The 21,196-nt window shown below is 46.0% G+C and overlaps 1 protein-coding gene across 1 annotated transcript; it reads left to right on the top strand.

The window, feature by feature from the left end:
- The first annotated feature begins 1,304 nt into the window (after nucleotides 1-1,304).
- LOC110531303 (E3 SUMO-protein ligase ZBED1) lies at nucleotides 1,305-20,614 on the top strand. The gene is made up of 6 exons (XM_036989156.2): nucleotides 1,305-1,892; nucleotides 9,381-9,623; nucleotides 15,584-15,855; nucleotides 16,667-17,225; nucleotides 17,323-17,481; nucleotides 19,234-20,614. The coding sequence occupies exons 1-6, from the start codon at nucleotides 1,743-1,745 to the stop codon at nucleotides 19,912-19,914; spliced, it is 2,064 nt and encodes a 687-aa protein (XP_036845051.2). The 5' UTR covers nucleotides 1,305-1,742; the 3' UTR covers nucleotides 19,915-20,614.
- Nucleotides 20,615-21,196: the final 582 nt, after the last annotated feature.

The following is a 21,196-nucleotide window of genomic DNA, read 5'->3' as shown; positions in this document are numbered from 1 at the left end:
GTCTGCCAGTCTGCCTGACTGGTAGGATAGATGAAACATAGTAGGGTATCTTTCCTTCTGCTTGCACACACCAGTATGGATGAAACATGAACCACATTCAGAAAACATTTAAAAATGTTAATAGATGTGTTTTAGGACTTGATAAATGGTAGTCTTCAAATGAAGCTCTTGTCACTCGTTCGCTCTCCTCTTTCTGTCTTCCTCTGTGGCCATACAGCTGTCTGTCTGTCTCTCTGCATGCACGCTACTATGTTGTAATGGGGAAAACTCCTCTCTCCATAGTCGTACAGTTGTTAGCGCAAATGGTTGATCTACAGTTTGCAGTCCTGACCACCAGAGAACAGCTGCAGCTCCAGCTGAACAGCAACCAGGACCAGACTGAAAGACAGACTGGCCAGATCATGGTTTAGATCTGACGCAGACTAGACACACTGGCTACATTCTCCAGAAGTGTGCACTCATATTATCCCCCTCATGGATATAAATGAATGGACTGGTGTGAGGAAGGTATTTGAGGTAGATATGTACACGAAGGCAGGGTAAAGTGACTAGACATCAGGATAGATAATAATAAGGTATTTGAGGTAGATATGTACATGAAGGCAGGGTAAAGTGACTAGACATCAGGATAGATAATAATAAGGTATTTGAGGTAGATATGTACATGAAGGCAGGGTAAAGTGACTAGACATCAGGATAGATAAGGTATTTGAGGTAGATATGTACATGAAGGCAGGGTAAAGTGACTAGACATCAGGATAGATAAGGTATTTGAGGTAGATATGTACATGAAGGCAGGGTAAAGTGACTAGGCATCAGAATAGATAATAATACGGTATTTCAGGTAGATATGTACATGAAGGCAGGGTAAAGTGACTAGGCATCTGGGATAGATAATAATAAGGTATTTGAGGTAGATATGTACATGAATGCAGGGTAAAGTGACTAGGCATCAGGATAGATAATAATAAGGTATTTGAGGTAGATATGTACATGAATGCAGGGTAAAGTGACTAGGCATCAGGATAGATAATAAAAGTTAAAAAAGGCTGTGTTTTTTACAGACAGTCCAATTTTATTGAGCAATCTGATCAGCTCTGAAAAAAATCTGATGTGAAAAGATCTGATTTGATTGGTCATAAAACCAATTAGTGGAATTGGGCTGCCTGTGTATACTAAAAGCAATCCAATTAAAGGAAATTTGACTATAAAATATAGCGTCTACGGTGGGGGAATTATACTGAACGATATATTGAGTTGATCCGGCCGAGCGTTGCCGATAACTGCCGAAGTGTTTCGGAAACGCGTATCTGGTTTACTTCCTGGACCAATGGTGGCCGCCATCCTCTGCTAGCCCGAAAGCCCAGCCTCCTCGAGTAGCTGGTGCAGTTTGATAACACGGACCAGGCAGGACTGGATAGCTACAGGATTTCAGTGTTTGCAGCGATACTAGATACTTTGTTTAATAGCATGATTCGTGTACGAGCATCGTAGCTAGCTGAAACGCGATAGCTCCAAGACGCTGTTTTGGCAAGTCGCCTGTTTTAACCCATCTATTGTTGCGCGCGTCTGCCAGCGTTTTGATTACAGTGAGTAGGAAGGAAGAAAACGCACACACCCCTCCGCTCTTATGGTAGTGACTAGAGGGAGGCTCGGGAAAAAGAAAGAATAGGTAGAGAGATCTCGATTGTTGTCTTTTGGAAAGTTGAATCTACTTCCGAGGATAAAGGTTGGTCATCCCAATGGCGTCAATTTCGAAGGTGTCCATTCTGGATTACTTCAACATCGTGTTCGAGGGGGAGAACGGCAAGATCGAGTCCAACTGTAAAGCATGCGGCACCAGGATACAGGCGAAGAGGAGCGTCACATCCAACTTCGTCACACATCTCAAGGTACCGTATAGATCTGTTTTAACTAAGCTATAGATCTGTCTGACCGTAGGTGACAGTAGGCTATAGGCAGGGTTGGGTGAGTTATTTTCGAAATGTAATCCGTTACTAGTTACCTGTCAAATTGTAATCAGTAAGGTACTTTTTGGATTATCCAAACCCAGTAATGTAATCTGATTACATGTAGTTTTACATTACTTTCAACCTTAAGAGGCATTTTGAAGAAGACAAATGTATGTTACCAATTTAATGACGTCTATTGCAGGATAAGTCCATGTTAAAGATTACATAACTGGCCATATTTGGATGTTACATTTTATTTTATGGGTTGGTAATGTAGGCGTCTTCTAACCCATCGCTTTCTACTACATATAATATGATTAAATTGTATCTTTATATTAAAAACCAAAGTCCATCAGAATTCCAATCAATCAATCAAATGTATTTATAAAGCCCTTTTTACATCAGCTGTTGTCACAAAGTGCTGTACAGAATTTAAGAGCTGGAGTTACTATACAATTTTACCTTTATTTAACTAGGCAAGTCAGTTAAGAACAAATTCTTATTTTCAATGACGGCCTAGGAACAGTGGGTTGTTCCTGTTCAGGGGCAGCTTTGTACCTTGTCAGCTCGGGGATTTGAACTTGCAACCTTTCGGTTACTAGTCCAACTCTCTAACCCTGCCCCAATCATTCCAAACATTGTATACCCTGGGATCTTCAAGAACAGGACTTGGAAATATGGAAGTATAGATTATCCAAATTTATTTAACTGAGCATAACCCAAAACTATAGATTTATTAGCCAGCCCTACTCTGTTGTTTATGATTTTGTTGTCATAGAGGGCTGATTTGGCTCATTGATTTAAGTTTAAAAATAAATGCTGCCCTTATGGAATGGCATGCTTTGAGCACTACTGAAAAGTGCTATTTACATGTGAAAAATGAATGCCATATTCTGCATTTGCTAAAGGCCTATTGTTTACCTTTTTCTTGGTGACAATTTGATATCTTGGTAATATGCAGCTGTTTAACGGGCAAATCCACAGAAGTAACAGAAGCAACAAAGATACAATAACAAAACGGTCTCTGTTTTGGTGAAAAACTGAGGGATGGGCAAGGAGAAATGTAACCACTCTCAGAGTAATAGACAGAGCTGTGAATGTAAGGACTGACCATCCATGATATCAACACTATTGTTTTAACCATGCTATGAGGCTATACAGTGTTTGTTTACATTTACAGTGTTTACAAACATTGGAGTAAAACAAGCATATATTTTGGGTTCTCATGGAGTTTGACAGTTGAACTAAGCTCATGAGGCTAATAATAAGTTATATTCTTCAAGAATCAATGGACATGTATACAGTACCAGTCAAAAGTTTGGACACATCTACTCATTCTAGGATTTTTCTTTATTTTTAATATTTTCTACATTGTCGAATAATAATGAAGACATCAAAACTATGAAATAACACATGGAATCATGTAGTAACCAAAGATTCACCGTCTTCTAAACTTCTTCTAAACGGTGGCTAAACGGTGGCTACTTCTTCTAAGTAGCCACCGTTTGCCTTGATGACAGCTTTGCACACTGTTGGCATTCTCTCAACCAGCTTCATGAGGTAGTCACCTGGAATGCGTTTCAATTAACAAGTGTGCGTTGTTAATTTGTGGAAATCCTTTCCTTAATGCGTTTGATCCAATCACTTGTCTTGTGACAAGGTAGGGGTGGTATACAGAAGGTAGCCCTATTTAGTAAAATAACAAGTCCATATTATGGCAAGAACAGCTCATAGAAGCAAAGATAAATGACAGTCCATTATTACTTTAAAACATGAAGGTCAGTAAATCTGGAAAATGTCAAGAACTTTGAACATTTCTTCAAGTGCAGTCGCAAAAACCATCAAGCGCAATGATGAAACTGGCTCTCACGAGGACCACCACAGGAATGGAAGACCCAGAATTACCTCTGCTGCAGAGGATACGTTCATTAGAGTTAACTGCATCTCAGATTGCAGCCCAAATAAATGCTTCACAGAATGCAAGTAAGACACATCTCAACATCAACTGTTCAGAGGAGATTGTGTGAATCCCGCTTTCATTGTTGAATTGCTGCAAAGGAACCACTACTAAAGGACATCAATGAGAAGAAGAGACTTACTTGGGCCAAGAAACATGAGCAATGGACATTAGACTGGTGGAAGTCTGTCCTTTGGTCTGATGAGTCAAAATGTGAGATTTTGGATTCCAACCACCATGTCTTTGAGACGCAGAGTAGGTAAACGACTGATGGCATGTGTGGTTCCCACTGTGAAGCATGGAGGAGGAGGTGTGATGTTGTGAGAGTGCATTGCTGCCTACACAGTCAGTGATTTTATTTAGAATTCAAGGCACACTTAATCAGCATGCCTACCACAGCATTCTGCAGCGATACTCCATGCCATCTGGTTTCCGCTTAGTGGGACTATCAGTTGTTTTTCTACTGGACAATGACCCAACACACCTCCAGGTTGTGTAAGAGCAATTTTACCAAGTGATGGAGTGCTGCATCAGATGACTTGGCCTCCACAATCACCCGACCTCAACCCAATTGAGATGGTTTGGGATGAGTCTTGGGAACTAATTCAAGACTGGTGGGAAAGCATTCCAGGTGAAGCTGGTTGAGAAAATGCCAAGAATGTGCAAAGCTGTCATCAAGCCTAATGGTGGCTACTTTGAAGAATCTAAAATATAAGGCAGATTTTGATTTGTGTAACACCATGGATTACAGGCAACATCCGCATCGAGCTAAAGGCTAGAGCTGCCACTTTCAAGTAGCGGGACACTAATCCGGACGCTGATAAAAAATCCTGCTACACCCTCAGAAGAACCATCAAACAGGCAAAGCATGGATACAGGATTAATATTGAATCCTACTACACCGGCTCTGACGCTCGTCGGATGTGGCAGGGCTAGAAGAATATTCCGGACTACAAATGGAAAGCCAGCCGCGAGCTGCTTTGACATGTTAATAGATTATATTTATTAATTAACATAATGCAAAGGGAGTGAACAGAAAAAAAATCTAAATCAAATCCGTATTTGGTGTGACCACACTTTGCTTTCAAAACAGCATCAATTGTTGTAGGTACACTTGTGCAAAGTCAGGGATTTTGTAGGCATACAGTGCCTTGCGAAAGTATTCGGCCCCCTTGAACTTTGCGACCTTTTGCCACATTTCAGGCTTCAAACATAAAGATATAAAACTGTATTTTTTTGTGAAGAATCAACAACAAGTGGGACACAATCATGAAGAGGAACGACATTTATTGGATATTTCAAACTTTTTTAACAAATCAAAAACTGAAAAATTGGGCGTGCAAAATTATTCAGCCCCCTTAAGTTAATACTTTGTAGCGCCACCTTTTGCTGCGATTACAGCTGTAAGTCGCTTGGGGTATGTCTCTATCAGTTTTGCACATCGAGAGACTGACATTTTTCTCCTTGTATGAGCTGAAAGTTTAGAGGGACGGCCAGGTCTTGGTAGATTTGCAGTGGTCTGATACTCCTTCCATTTCAATATTATCGCTTGCACAGTGCTCCTTGGGATGTTTAAAGCTTGGGAAATCTTTTTGTATCCAAATCCGGCTTTAAACTTCTTCACAACAGTATCTCGGACCTGCCTGGTGTGTTCCTTGTTCTTCATGATGCTCTCTGCGCTTTTAACGGACCTCTGAGACTATCACAGTGCAGGTGCATTTATACGGAGACTTGATTACACACAGGTGGATTGTATTTATCATCATTAGTCATTTAGGTCAACATTGGATCATTCAGAGATCCTCACTGAACTTCTGGAGAGAGTTTGCTGCACTGAAAGTAAAGGGGCTGAATAATTTTGCACGCCCAATTTTTCAGTTTTTGATTTGTTAAAAAAGTTTGAAATATCCAATAAATGTCGTTCCACTTCATGATTGTGTCCCACTTGTTGTTGATTCTTCACAAAAAAATACAGTTTTATATCTTTATGTTTGAAGCCTGAAATGTGGCAAAAGGTCGCAAAGTTCAAGGGGGCCGAATACTTTCGCACGGCACTGTATGTAACAGTATAATTTTAGACCGTCCCCTCGCCCATACCCGGGCGCGAACCAGGGACCCTCTGCACACATCAACAACAGTCACCCACGAAGCTTCGTTACCCATCGCTCCACAATGCAGCGCAAGGGGAACCACTACTTCAAGGTCTCAGAGCAAGTGACGTCACCGATTGAAACACTATTTAGCGCGCACCACCGCTAACTAAGCTAGCGTTTCACATCCGTTACACATATGGTCAGGTGTATATTTAAACAATTATACCAAACAGGTGCTAATGATCATCAATTCATTATGTAGGTTGAAACACAGTCATTAACTGAAACAGCTGTGTAGGAGGAATAAAATTGGGTGAGGAACAGCCAAACTCAGCTAACAAGGTGAGGTTGCTGAAGACAGTTTACTGTCAAAGTCAAGACTGAGTACAGCAACAAGACACAGGGTAGTTATACTGCCTCAGCAAGGTCTCTCCCAGGCAGACATTTCAAGGCAGACAGGGGTTTCCAGGTGTGCTGTCCAAGCTCTTTTTGAAGAAGCACAAAGAAACGGGCAACGTTGAGGACCATAGACGCAGTGGTGAGCCAAGGAAACTTACTGCAGCAGATGAAAGACACATCATGTTTACTTTCCTTTGCAATTGGAAGATGTCCAGCAGTGCCATCAGCTCAGAATTGGCAGAAAACAGTGAAACTCTGGTACACCCATCTACTGTCCAGAGAAGTCTGGTCAGAAGTGGCCTTCATGGAAGACTTGCGGCCAAAAATCCATACCTCCGACGTGGAAACAAGGGCAAGCGACTCAACTATGCACGAAAACACAGGAACTGGGGTGCAGAAAAATGGCAGCAGGTGCTCTGAACTGATGCGTCAACATTTGAAATATTTGGCTGTAGCAGAAGGCAGTTTGTTCGCTGAAGGGCTGGAGAGCACGAATGAGTGTCTGCAGGCAACAATGAAGCATGGTGGAGGTTCCTTGCATGTTTGGGGCTGCATTTCTGCCAATGGAGTTGGGGATTTGGTCAGAATTAATGGTATCCTCAATGCTGAGAAGTACAGGCAGATACTTATCCACCATGCAATACCAATAAGGAGGCATCTGATTGGCCCAAAATGTATTCCTGCAGCATGACAACAACCCCAAACACAGTTCTTAATTGACTTTCGCTGTATCTTCAGCGTAAAGAAGAACAATGAGTCCTGGATGTGATGGTATGGCCCCCACAGCCGTGACATCAATGAGTTTGTCTGGGATTACACGAGGAGGGAGTTGCAGAGGGAGGTGTTTATTGCCAGAGTTCATAGCTTAGTAATGAGCATTTAGAGCACTATGGTGTTGAACGCTGAGCTGTAGTTAATGAATAGCATTGCAGGATTTCTTATAAGCTTCCAGGTTAGAGTCCCGCACCTTGAAAGCGGCAGCTCTACCCTTTAGCTCATTGCGAATGTTGCCTGTAATCCATGGCTTCTAGTTGGGGTATGTACGTACGGTCACTGTGGGGACAACGTCCTCGATGCACTTATTGATAAAGCCAGTGACTGATGTGGTGTACTCCTCAATGCCATCAGAATAATCCCGGGAACATATTCCAGTCTGTGATCGCAAAACATTCCTGTAGTTTAGCATCTGCTTCATCGTTTGTTATAAACCAAGTCACTGGTGCTTCCTGCTTTCATTTTTTTTTTGTAAGCAGGAATCAGGAGGATAGAGTTGTGGTCGGTTTTACCACCTGGAGGGTGAGGGAGAGCTTTGTTTCGATGAAACATGAGATATTACAGTTTTTGATGTCCTGTTGGTAGGATATTCGTGATCGTACCTCGTCTAATTTGTTGTTTAATGATTGTACGTTGGCAAGTAATACCGATGGTAAGGGCAGATTTCCCACTCGCCACCGGCAGATCCTCACAAGGCAACCAGGCCTGTGTCCTCTATACCTCCGTCTCTTTCTCCTGCCAATGACGGGGTTTTCGGCGTTGTCGGGTGTCTGAAGTACGTCCTGCGCATCCTGTTTGTTGAAGAAAAAAAATCTGTCTAATCCGAGTTGAGTGATCGCTGTCCTGATATCCAGAAGCTCTTTGTCTAATCCGAGTTGAGTGATCGCTGTCCTGATATCCAGAAGCTCTTTGTCTAATCCGAGGTGAGTGATCGCTGTCCTGATATCCAGAAGCTCTTTGTCTAATCCGAGGTGAGTGATCGCTGTCCTGATATCTAGAAGCTCTTTGTCTAATCCGTGGTGAGTGATCGCTGTCCTGATATCCAGAAGCTCTTTGTCTAATCCGAGTTGAGTGATCGCTGTCCTGATATCCAGAAGCTCTTTGTCTAATCCGAGGTGAGTGATCGCTGTCCTGATATCCAGAAGCTCTTTGTCTAATCCGAGGTGAGTGATCGCTGTCCTGATATCCAGAAGCTCTTTTTTGCCGTAAAATACGGTGGCAGAAACATTATGTACAAAATAAATGACAAATAACGCACAAAACCCCCCACATAATAGCACAATTGTTTAGACGGCCGTGAAACTGCTGCCATTTCTTCCACCACCATCCATTAGGGATTATTTATTTTATCAGAGTGAAATAGATTGAGCAATAAAAGCTCCACTTTTATTCCATAGGCTGGGATCTGCACTGTGCAGCTGTTGCAAGAGTGCATTTTTCACTTGCTGTCCACTGGTTTCAAAAACAATGATTTGATGGGCATCATAAACGTTTTCAATTCAACCATTATTGGGTTCAAATACATATTTGCATTTGTGAACAGCCATCCACAACAACCACAATGCGCAAATAGCTAAATGAGACAGCGCATTGATGTGAATTACACTGCTGCTATGTAGATATCAATAATAAGTGATATCCGTATTTCCGTAGACCACACTGCTGTCATCCTTTACCTCTAAACGTTTATTAAAGTTGGATAATCTTTGGATGCCAATAGCAGTCGCATCATTGGAAGACATAGCCTTAGCACACATAGCACTGTAGCCTTCAAAAGCCTTTTCCTGCTCTTTCCCCGCGATCCATCAAACAAAAAAGTAATCCTCAAAGTAATCAAGTTTTTCAAAAGTATCTTAACTAAGGTATAGATCTGGGTGTCTGACAGTAGGAGACAACAGGTACAGCAGGTTATAGGTCTGTCTTAACTAAGGTATACATCTGTCTGTCTGGGTGGCTGACAGAAGGTGACAACAGGTACAGTAGGCTACTGGCTGTGATAGATACAGTATTGTCTGTGTATGAAACTGATTGCACATTGTATTCCATAGGGATAGGTAGAAGCAGGCTGAGGCTGAATTATACAGTTCTTGTTTGTCTCTGTGTGAAATTCTATTTTATTAATCAATATCAAATCTAAAACATTGCAATAGGTAGTCTGTCTGACATTTGATCATCAGAATTACACACTCTCTCTCGTTTCTACAGAGGAAGCACCAGGCGATGTACGATGAGTTTGTAAAGAAGAAGGATATGAAGCGAGAAGCCTACTCCTCATCTTCCTCCTCCCTCCATCCCTACTCCTCATCCTCCCTTCACAGCCTGGCCAACGGAGGAGGCCATCGCTGCAGTCACTCCATCACCGCTGGAGGGGTGGGAGTAGGGGGAGGGGGAGGAAGAGAGGGAGCAGGAGAAGGGGTGACGAAGTTCCACAGACACGACCCTCGCCAGGTGTGTGTGTGTGTTTTAGTAAATTTAGTGTCAGAACTATGCAAACTTATAGTTAAAATCAGTTTTTTTGTGCAACCACATTTTCCAAAAAAGTATTTGCTCTGAATTAATATTCAAAGATGTCTGCAGAAATAATGGGGTGTCAGCTATTACATGGCACCGTGAGTATTCTCTTTTGGCTATTGAACTACAATTAGTGAAGTGGATCGACACCCGCTAACAGAATGACGTCATGGGTCCCTGATCTGTACAATACAGAAATGCATCATTATGGCTTCAATGTTGTTCTCCTCATGTTCCATAAGATTGGACATCACAGTTTTGGTCAGTACAGTAGGGTAGAGGTCAGTAGAGTTCAGTACGGCAGGCTAGGATTCAGTACAGTAGGCTAGCATTCAGTACAATAGGGTAGTGTTCAGTACGGTGGAGTTCAGTACGGTAGTGTAGAGTTTAGTGCAGTAGACTAGGATTCAGTATGGTAGAGGTCAGTACGGTAGGGTAGAGGTCAGTACGGTAGGGTAGAAGTCAGTACTAGGGTTCAGTACGGTAGGCTAGGATTCAGTTCGGTAGGATAGAGTTTAGTACAGTAGACTAGGATTCAGTATGGTGGGGTAGGATTCAGTATGGTAGGGTTAGGTACGGTAGGGTACAGTTCAGTACGAGGGTTCAGTACGGTAGGGTAGAGTTCAGTACGAGGGTTCAGTACGGTAGAGTTCAGTACGGTAGGGTAGAGTTCAGTACGGTAGGGTAGAGTTCAGTACGGTAGACTAGGATTCAGTACGGTGGGGTAGGATTCAGTATGGTAGGGTTCAGTACGGTAGGGTAGAGTTCAGTACGGTAGGGTACAGTTCAGTACGAGGGTTCAGTACGGTAGGGTAGAGTTCAGTACGAGGGTTCAGTACGGTAGGGTAGAGTTCAGTACGAGGGTTCAGTACGGTAGGGTAGAGTTCAGTACGAGGGTTCAGTACGGTAGGGTAGAGTTCAGTACGAGGGTTCAGTACGGTAGGGTAGAGTTCAGTACGAGGGTTCAGTACGGTAGGGTACAGTTCAGTACGAGGGTTCAGTACGGTAGAGTTCAGTACGGTAGGGTAGAGTTCAGTACGGTAGGGTAGAGTTCAGTACGGTAGACTAGGATTCAGTACGGTGGGGTAGGATTCAGTATGGTAGGGTTCAGTACGGTAGGGTAGAGTTCAGTACGGTAGGGTACAGTTCAGTACGAGGGTTCAGTACGGTAGGGTAGAGTTCAGTACGAGGGTTCAGTACGGTAGGGTAGAGTTCAGTACGAGGGTTCAGTACGGTAGGATAGAGTTCAGTACGAGGGTTCAGTACGGTAGGGTAGAGTTCAGTACGAGGGTTCAGTACGGTAGGGTAGAGTTCAGTACGGTAGGTACCGTAGGGTAGAGTTCAGTACGGTAGGGTAGAGTTCAGTATGATGGTTCAGTACGGTAGGGTAGAGGTCAGTACGAGGGTTCAGTACAGTAGGGTAGAGGTCAGTACGGTAGGGTAGAGGTCAGTACGGTAGGGGTCAGTACGCTAGGGTAGAGGTCAGTACGGTAAGGTAGGGGTCTGTAGGGTAAGGATCAGTACAGTAGGGGTCAGTACTTGGAGGTCGGTAGGGGTCAGTAGGGTAGGGGTCAGTAGGGTAGGGGTCAGTCCGTTAGGATAGGGGTCAGTCCGTGAGGGGTCAGTACAGTAGGGTAAGGGTCTGTACGGTAGAGGTCTGAACAATAGGGGTCGGTAGGGTAGGGGTCACTACGGTAAGGTAGGGTACAGTAGGGGTCAGTATGGTGGGGTAGGTACGGTAGGGGTCAGTACGGTAGGGGTCAGTGCGGTAGGGGTCGGTACGGTAGGGTAGGGGTCAGTACGGTAGAGTAGGAGTCGGTAGGTTAGGGGTCAGTACGGTAAGGTAGGGTTCAGTACGGTAGGGTACAGTTCAGTACGAGGGTTCAGTACGGTAGGGTAGAGTTCAGTACGAGGGTTCAGTACGGTAGGGTAGAGTTCAGTACGAGGGTTCAGTACGGTAGGGTAGAGTTCAGTACGAGGGTTCAGTACGGTAGGGTAGGGTTCAGTACGGTAGGGTAGAGTTCAGTACGGTAGGGTAGAGTTCAGTACGGTAGGGTAGAGTTCAGTATGATGGTTCAGTACGGTAGGGTAGAGGTCAGTACGAGGGTTCAGTACAGTAGGGTAGAGGTCAGTACGGTAGGGGTCAGTACGCTAGGGTAGAGGTCAGTACGGTAAGGTAGGGGTCTGTAGGGTAAGGATCAGTACAGTAGGGGTCAGTACTTGGAGGTCGGTAGGGTAGGGGTCGGTAGGGTAGGGGTCACTACGGTAAGGTAGGGGTCAGTATGGTAGGGTAGGGGTAGGTAGGGTAGGGGTCAGTGCGGTAGGGGTCGGTACGGTAGGGTAGGGGTCAGTACGGTAGAGTAGGAGTCGGTAGGTTAGGGGTCAGTACGGTAGGTTAGGGGTCAGTATGGTAGGGTATGGGTCATTAGGGTAGGGGTCAGTAGGGTAGGGGTCAGTACGGGAGGGTAGGGGTCATTAGGGTAGGGGTCAGTACGGGAGGGTAGGGGTCATTAGGGTAGGGGTCAGTCCGGGAGGGTAAGGGTCAGTACGGTAGGGGTAAGGGTCAGTACGGTAGAGGTCTGAACAGTAGGTGTCAGTACGGTAGGGGTCAGTACGGTAGGGTAGGGGTCTGAACAGTAGGGGTCACTACGGTGGGGTAAGGGTCACTACGGTAGGCTAGGGGTCAGTACGGTAAGGGTCAGTACGGGAGGGTAGGGGTCAGTAGAGTAAGGGTCAGTACGGGAGGGTAGGAGTCAGTAGGGTAAGGGTCAGTACGGGAGGGTAGGGGTAAGTAGGGTAAGGGTCAGTACGGGAGGGTAGGAGTCAGTAGGGTAAGGGTCAGTACGGTAGGGTAGGGGTCAGTAGGGTAAGGGTCAGTACGGTAGGGTAGGGGTCAGTAGGGTAAGGGTCAGTAGGGTAGGGTAAGGGTCAGTAGGGTAAGGGTCAGTACGGTAGGGTAGGAGACGCTATATGAGCTGAACATAACAGTATGTCAGTGGAAGAGAGGACAGTAACAAACTGGTTTGTGATGATTTCCCATTGTAGCCAGTTCAGTTGCAGTAATTCCACTAAAGATGTTTTTGGTATTTACGGGTTTTAATCACTTACCAATTTTGTTTATGAATTATTCTCAGTAAATTCACCACCATTAAATGTTACTTCTGTGAACGTTCATTATCCTCCCTCATGAGGGAGAAAAATTTGACAATATCTTCAGAATATTTAGGTTGTTGGTAACGGAATTACAAGGCAAGGATATATTTCAGGTTAACATTAAGTGTTGATGTTATTTGGCAGGGGTCTTAGCATCTACGTTAAGTGTTGATGTTAGTTGGTGGAGGTCTTAACGACGATGTTATTGTGTTGATGTTAGTTGGCGGAGGTCTTAACGTCAACGTTATTGTGTTGATGTTAGTTGGTGGAGGTCTTAACGTCAACGTTATTGTGTTGATGTTAGTTGGCGGATGTCTTAACGTCAACGTTATTGTGTTGATGTTTGTTGGCGGAGGTCTTAACGTCAACGTTATTGTGTTGATGTTGGTGGAGGTCTTAACGTTGACGTTATTGTGTTGATGTTAGTTGGCGGATGTCTTAACGTCAACGTTATTGTGTTGATGTTTGTTGGCGGAGGTCTTAACGTCAATGTTATTGTGTTGATGTTAGTTGGCGGAGGCCTTAACGTCGACGTTATTGTGTTGATGTTAGTTGGCGGCGGTCTTAACGTCGACGTTATTGTGTTGATGTTAGTTGGCGGAGGTCTTAACGTCGACGTTATTGTGTTGATGTTGGCGGAGGCCTTAACGTCGACGTTATTGTGTTGATGTTAGTTGGCGGAGGTCTTAACGTCGACGTTATTGTGTTGATGTTAGTTGGTGGAGGTCTTAACGTCGACGTTATTGTGTTGATGTTAGTTGGTGGAGGTCTTAACGTCAACGTTATTGTGTTGATGTTGGCGGAGGCCTTAACGTCGATGTTATTGTGTTGATGTTGGCGGAGGCCTTAACGTCGATGTTATTGTGTTGATGTTAGTTGGCGGAGGCCTTAACGTCGACGTTGATGTTAGTTGGCGGAGGCCTTAACGTCGACGTTATTGTGTTGATGTTAGTTGGCGGAGGTCTTAACGTCAACGTTATTTTGTTGATGTTAGTTGGCGGAGGTCTTAACGTTGACGTTATTGTGTTGATGTTGGCAGAGGCCTTAACGTCAACGTTATTGTGTTGATGTTAGTTGGCGGAGGTCTTCACGTTGACGTTATTGTGTTGATGTCAGTTGGCAGAGGTCTTAACGTCAACGTTATTGTGTTGATGTTGGCGGAGGTCTTAACGTCGACGTTATTGTGTTGATGTTAGTTGGAGGAGGTCTTAACGTCGACGTTATTGTGTTGATGTTAGTGGGCGGAGGTCTTAACGTCGATGTTATTGTGTTGATGTTAGTTGGCGGAGGTCTTAACGTCGATGTTATTGTGTTGATGTTAGTTGGCGGAGGCCTTAACGTCGACGTTATTGTGTTGATGTTAGTTGGCGGAGGTCTTAACGTCGACGTTATTATGTTGATGTTAGTTGGCGGAGGTCTTAACGTCGATGTTATTGTGTTGATTTTAGTTGGCGGAGGTCTTAACGTCGACGTTATTGTGTTGATGTTAGTTGGCGGAGGTCTTAACGTCAACGTTATTGTGTTGATGTTAGTTGGCGGAGGTCTTAACGTCGACGTTATTGTGTTGATGTTAGTTGGCGGAGGTCTTAACGTCGACGTTATTGTGTTGATTTTAGTTGGCGGAGGTCTTAACGTCGATGTTATTGTGTTGATGTTAGTTGGCGGAGGCCTTAACGTCGACGTTATTGTGTTGATGTTAGTTGGCGGAGGTCTTAACGTCGACGTTATTGTGTTGATGTTAGTTGGCGGAGGCCTTAACGTCGACGTTATTGTGTTGATGTTGGCGGAGGCCTTAACGTCGACGTTATTGTGTTGATGTTAGTTGGAGGAGGTCTTAACGTCGACGTTATTGTGTTGATGTTAGTTGGCGGAGGTCTTAACGTCGACGTTATTGTGTTGATGTTAGTTGGAGGAGGTCTTAACGTCGACGTTATTGTGTTGATGTTAGTTGGCGGAGGTCTTAACGTCGACGTTATTGTGTTGATGTTAGTTGGAGGAGGTCTTAACGTTGACGTTATTGTGTTGATGTTAGTTGGAGGAGGTCTTAACGTCGACGTTATTGTGTTGATGTTAGTTGGCGGAGGTCTTAACGTCGACGTTATTGTGTTGATGTTAGTTGGCGGAGGTCTTAACGTCGACGTTATTGTGTTGATGTATTTCTAATACCTTATAAAACTTTCTGGTAGATGTTTTCTAAGATCCATCTGTCTATCCAGAAATCAAAGCCTTTCTTATGCCTATGGGTCCTTTTCGATTGAAATTCCTGTGTTGTGTAGTTTTAGTGTGTTATAGACCGTGCTGTGTTTGACTTCATCTTGTTCATTGTATTATTAAGCAATGAGGTCCGAGAGGGTTTGGTATATGGCCAATATACCACGGCTAAGGGCTGTTCTTAGGCACGACTCATCGAGGTGCCTTGTTGCTATTATAAACTCGTTACCGATGTAATTATGGTGCAGCAGGTAGCCTAGTCAAATGAAATCAAATTTATTTATATAGCCCTTCGTACATCAGCTGATATCTCAAAGTGCTGTACAGAAACCCAGCCTAAAACCCCAAACAGCAAGCAATGCAGGTGTAGAAGCCTCTAGGGTGAGCTGATATCTCAAAGTGCTGTACAGAAACCCAGCCTAAAACCCCAAACAGCAAGCAATGCAGGTGTAGAAGCACGGTGGCAAGGACAATCTTTGAATGTGTGTGTGTGTTGTAGTTTGTGTGTAATGGACAGTATTATGTTTGACCAGGTGCTGATCTCGGAGGCGATAGCGAAGATGCTGGTCCAGGACCTCCAGCCTGCCTCCCTGGTGGATCTCAGAGGATTCAGAGAGTTACTGCAGCTGTTAGAGCCTCGCTATACCCCCGAGCCCCCCCGATACCTCCACACCCAGCTCCTCCCAGCCTACGCCTACCAGGCCCAGCTGGCCACCAGACAGGCCCTGGCCTCAGCCCTCTCTCTCAGCCTCTCTGTCTCCCTCTGGAGGGGTTTCCTTGGGACCACAGCAGGGGTTAACACTGGGTATGTACTCTAAGCCTAACTCTAGGGTACGGGCAGGTCTCAGGTTTCACTAAATTGATCACTAACATTTTGAAGCTGAGCTCTTTCCTCGTCCTCTGCTGCACAGTACAGTCATATCTGATCATAACATGGTGTCAGAAGTGCTTCAACCTCATTAAATATCAGACAGGAGAGATTATTTCACAGGAAATGTTGCTGGACTCTTAGTTTAGAGTGATAAAAAGTAGCTAACAGCTCTCATCATTGAGCAGCCCGAGCAGAGCTGTTGCTATGGATACTCAGACTCAGAGCCTCCATGAGCAGAATGCATGCAGAGTGAGCTCCCTGAGCACAGGGAGCGAGTGACAGACAGAGAGGAGCAGCTAATGGATTTACTAACAGGAAGTTATTTCGGTCTTCGGGCAGGGCCGGGCCTTAAATTTGGCTGAAACAATCGGGCCTGAATGTCGCGGGTAGGGCTTGGGCTTAAAATTCATACTCGTGCATGGCTCTACTGTGCATGGCTAAAATCACCATCTCTGTGTTTTAATATGTCTGGCCTACTGGCCTACTGTCCTACTCAGGGTGCCATTTGGAACCCATACCTAATATTTTCCTATATAGTGCACTAGTTTATAACACCTTATTTCCTATGTAGTGCACTAGTTTGACACCCTATTTCCTATGTAGTGCACTAGTTAATGACACCCTATTTCCTATATAGTGCACTAGTTTGACACCCTATTTCCTATATAGTGCACTAGTTTATGGGAATAGCATGCCGTCATCTAGGGTTGTTCATTATGACATCGCTGTGTCCTCCTACCTGCAGGTACCTGGGGGTGACCTGCCACTTCCTGTCGTCTGATTGGCAGATGCGTTCCGCCCTGCTGGCCTGCCTCCCTCTGGTTGGTGGGCTCTCGGCCAATCGCGTGCTAGCAGAGTTCGAGGAGGTGTGTGTGGCGCACGGCGTTTCGGGCCGAGCGTTCCGTGTCGTGGCTGACCCATTTCCCGCTGAAACTCACCCCTCATGCCGCCTACCAGGGTTCTGTATCCACGGCAACCCGGGAGATGATGCTGACGAGGAAGAGGAGGAGAGTGGGGATGAAGGAGGAGAGAGGGAAGGAGAGGTAGAACAGGAGGACTGGTGGGAGGGAGGTCTGGGGTCTGGCAGGATAGACTGTTTCTGTTGTTCTCTGGGTCAGTGTGTGAGAGATGGACTGCTCTCCTCCTCTCCTCTCCTCTCCTCCACCCTGGCTAAAGCCTCATCCTTCTATAACTATGTCACCTCCGCCGTGCCACACGACAAACTGGTGGGCCTGTTGGGAGGGGGGTTGGGGGGGGCAGGGAGCAGCAGGGCTGGAGAGCGAGACTGGGCCGTACAACTCAAGGTAAGAAGGACTTAATATAGTCTAGTTACAACAACCTGCTGGTTTAAAAGTGTAAATTGTAACAATGCTCTTTTGATTCCATTTTCCTCTCCTCCAGGTGTTGCGTGGTCTTCTGGACTCAGCAGAGTTCTTGGAGGATGTGTCTGACCGGGCTGACCTGGTGCTGAGTGGCCAGGAGGTGGCGCTGCTCAGAGAACTGACAGACACACTGGAACCCTTTACTGAGGCCTGGGACATGGTGCACACGCACAGACAGGTGAGAGACAGACAGACAGACACACGCACAGACAGGTGAGAGACAGACAGACAGACACACGCACAGACAGGTGAGAGACAGACACACGCACAGACAGGTGAGAGACAGACACACGCACAGACAGGTGAGAGACAGACAGACAGACACACGCACAGACAGGTGACAGACAGACAGACAGACGCACAGACAGGTGAGAGACAGACAGACAGACAGACAGACGCACAGACAGGTGTGAGACTCACAGACGGGTGAGACGCACAGACGGGTGAGATGCACAGACGGGTGAGACGCACAGACGGGTGAGACGCACAGAGAGACAGACAGACAGACAGGTGAGATACAGACACACACACAGACAGGTGAGAGACACACAGACAGACAGGTGAGAGACACACAGACAGACAGACAGGTGAGACAGACAGGTGAGAGACACACAGACAGACAGACAGGTGAGAGACACACATACAGACAGACAGACAGACAGGTGAGAGACACACAGACAGACAGACAGACAGGTGAGAGACACACACACAGACAGACAGACAGACAGACAGACAGGTGAGAGACACACAGACAGACAGACAGGTGAGAGACACACAGACAGACAGACAGACAGACAGGTGAGAGACACACAGACAGACAGGTGAGACACACAGACAGACAGGTGAGAGACAGACAGACAGACAGGTGAGAGACAGACAGACAGACAGGTGAGAGACAGACAGACAGACAGGTGAGAGACAGACAGACAGACAGGTGAGAGACAGACAGACAGACAGGTGAGAGACAGACAGACAGACAGGTGAGAGACAGACAGACAGACAGGTGAGAGACAGACAGACAGACAGGTGAGAGACAGACAGACAGACAGGTGAGAGACAGACGGACAGACAGGTGAGAGACAGACGGACAGACAGGTGAGAGACAGACGGACAGACAGGTGAGAGACAGACGGACAGACAGGTGAGAGACAGACGGACAGACAGGTGAGAGACAGACGGACAGACAGGTGAGAGACAGACGGACAGACAGGTGAGAGACAGACGGACAGACAGGTGAGAGACAGACGGACAGACAGGTGAGAGACAGACGGACAGACAGGTGAGAGACAGACGGACAGACAGGTGAGAGACAGACGGACAGACAGGTGAGAGACAGACGGACAGACAGGTGAGAGACAGACGGACAGACAGGTGAGAGACAGACGGACAGACAGGTGAGAGACAGACAGACAGACAGGTGAGAGACAGACAGACAGACAGGTGAGAGACAGACAGACAGACAGGTGAGAGACAGACAGACAGACAGGTGAGAGACAGACAGACAGACAGGTGAGAGACAGACAGACAGACAGGTGAGAGACAGACAGACAGACAGGTGAGAGACAGACAGACAGACAGGTGAGAGACAGACAGACAGACAGGTGAGAGACAGACAGACAGACAGGTGAGAGACAGACAGACAGACAGGTGAGAGACAGACAGACAGATAGACAGGTGAGAGACGCACAGACAGACACGTGAGAGACGCACAGACAATTACGTGAGAGACGCACAGACAGACACGTGAGAGACGCACAGACAGACACGTGAGAGACGCACAGACAGACACGTGAGAGACGCACAGACAGACACGTGAGAGACGCACAGACAGACACGTGAGAGACGCACAGACAGACACGTGAGAGACGCACAGACAGACACGTGAGAGACAGACAGACAGTTTAATGGTTGTGTTCTTGTCTCCTGACAGGGTGACAGACACGTCTCCATCAGTCTGGCTCTGCCCTGTGTCCTGGGGCTCCGTAAGCACCTGTCAGAGTGCGTCTCCCCCCAGCTACCCTGCCTGCTGCTGGGCTTGTCTCAAGCCGTAGAGCGCCGCCTGGCTCCCATCCTGGAGGACCCTCTGTACGTCACCGCCACCACCCTGGACCCACAGTTCAAACTCACCTGGAGCTCAGACCCTGACTGGCACAGACAGGTCCTCCTGGACGAGGTCACCAAACACACACAAACACAGGGCCCCAGCATGGAGCTCACCCCCCAGGCCCAGTCCCCTGACGCAGCTTTGTCCCCAGCCTCGTCCCCTCTTCCTTCCTCCACTTCGCTCAGCAGGCCCTGCAAGCTGTTCTCCTTCATCAAGCAAAGGCCCACGGCGCAGGCAAAGAGTGTGGAGCAGGAGCTGGCAGGGTACCTGCGTGAGGAGCCCACTGAGGAGGAGCCTCTCCACTACTGGAGACGAAAGACTATAGACTTCCCTCAGCTCAGCCAGGTGGCCAAGCGGGCGTTTACTGTGCCGGCTGGGACCTCCACCGTGGAGACCATCTTTACCTCGGCCAGACACTGGCTCCAACCCGGCAGAGGCAGGGCTCTCCCCAAAAACCTTGAGACACTCATCTATCTCAAAACCAACTATAGGTTACTGTGGACTTAATGGATCAGCCCTACACCCGAGGCACAAACAGAGCTACAGAGGCACTAACAGAGCTACAGAGACACAAACACAGCTACAGGCTGGTAATGTTGTCCATGTAACCCGATGGAGACTCAAAAACTTGAAGACCAATTACAGACTACTGTGGACTTCGACACAGACCGCTATGGACCGAAACACTATAGTCCATGTAGCCTACAGGTTTCAGACCTAACCACTATAGTCCATGTAGCCTACAGGTTTCAGACCTAAACACTATAGTCCAATTAGCCTACAGGTTTCAGACCTAAACACTATAGTCCAATTAGCCTACAGGTTTCAGACCTAAACACTATAGTCCAATTAGCCTACAGGTTTCAGACCTAACCACTATAGTCCATGTAGCCTACAGGTTTCAGACCTAAACACTATAGTCCAATTAGCCTACAGGTTTCAGACCTAAACACTATAGTCCAATTAGCCTACGGTTTCAGACCTAAACACCATAATCCATGAAGCCTACAGGTTTCAGACCTACAGTGCCTTGCAAAAGTATTCACCCCCCTTGGTGATTTGCCTACTTTGTTGCATTACAACCTGTCATTTAAAGATTTTTATTTGGATTTCATGTAATAGACATATACAAAATAGTACAAATTGGTGAAGTGAAATGAAAAAAATTACTTGTTTAAAATAATTCAATAAAATTACAAACTGAAAAGTGGTGCGTGCATATGTTTTCACCCCCTTTGCTATGAAGACCCTAAATAAGAACTGGTGCAACCAATTATCTTCAGAAGTCACATAATTAGTTAGATTGTACACAGGTGGACTTTATTTAAGTCACATGATCTCAATATATATACACCTGTTCTGAAAGGCCCCAGAGTCTGCAACACCACCAAGCAAGCGGTACCATGAAGACCAAGGAGCTCTCCAAACAGGTCAGGGACAAAGTTGTGGAGAAGTACAGATCAGGGTTGGGTTATAAAAAAAAATATCTGAAACTTTGAACATCCCACGGAGCACCATTAAATCCATTATTAGAAAATGGAAAGAATATTGCACCAAAACTCACAGTCCAGGCAAGGAGGGCATTAATCAGAGAGGCAACAAAGAGACCAAAGATAACCCTGAAGGAGCTGCAAAGCTCCACAGTGGAGATTGGAGTATCTGTCCATAGGACCACTTTAAGCTGTACACTCCACAGAGCTGGGCTTTACAGAAGAGTGGCCAGAAAAAAGCCATTGCTTAAAGAAAAAAAATAAGCAAACACGTTTGGTGTTCGCCAAAAGCCATGTGG

The sequence above is a fragment of the Oncorhynchus mykiss genome, chromosome 9, assembly GCF_057628025.1.
Source record: "Oncorhynchus mykiss isolate SJ-2025 chromosome 9, ASM5762802v1, whole genome shotgun sequence".
Classification (NCBI taxonomy): Eukaryota; Metazoa; Chordata; class Actinopteri; order Salmoniformes; family Salmonidae; genus Oncorhynchus; species Oncorhynchus mykiss.
This window is presented reverse-complemented; position numbering and strand designations above follow the sequence as displayed.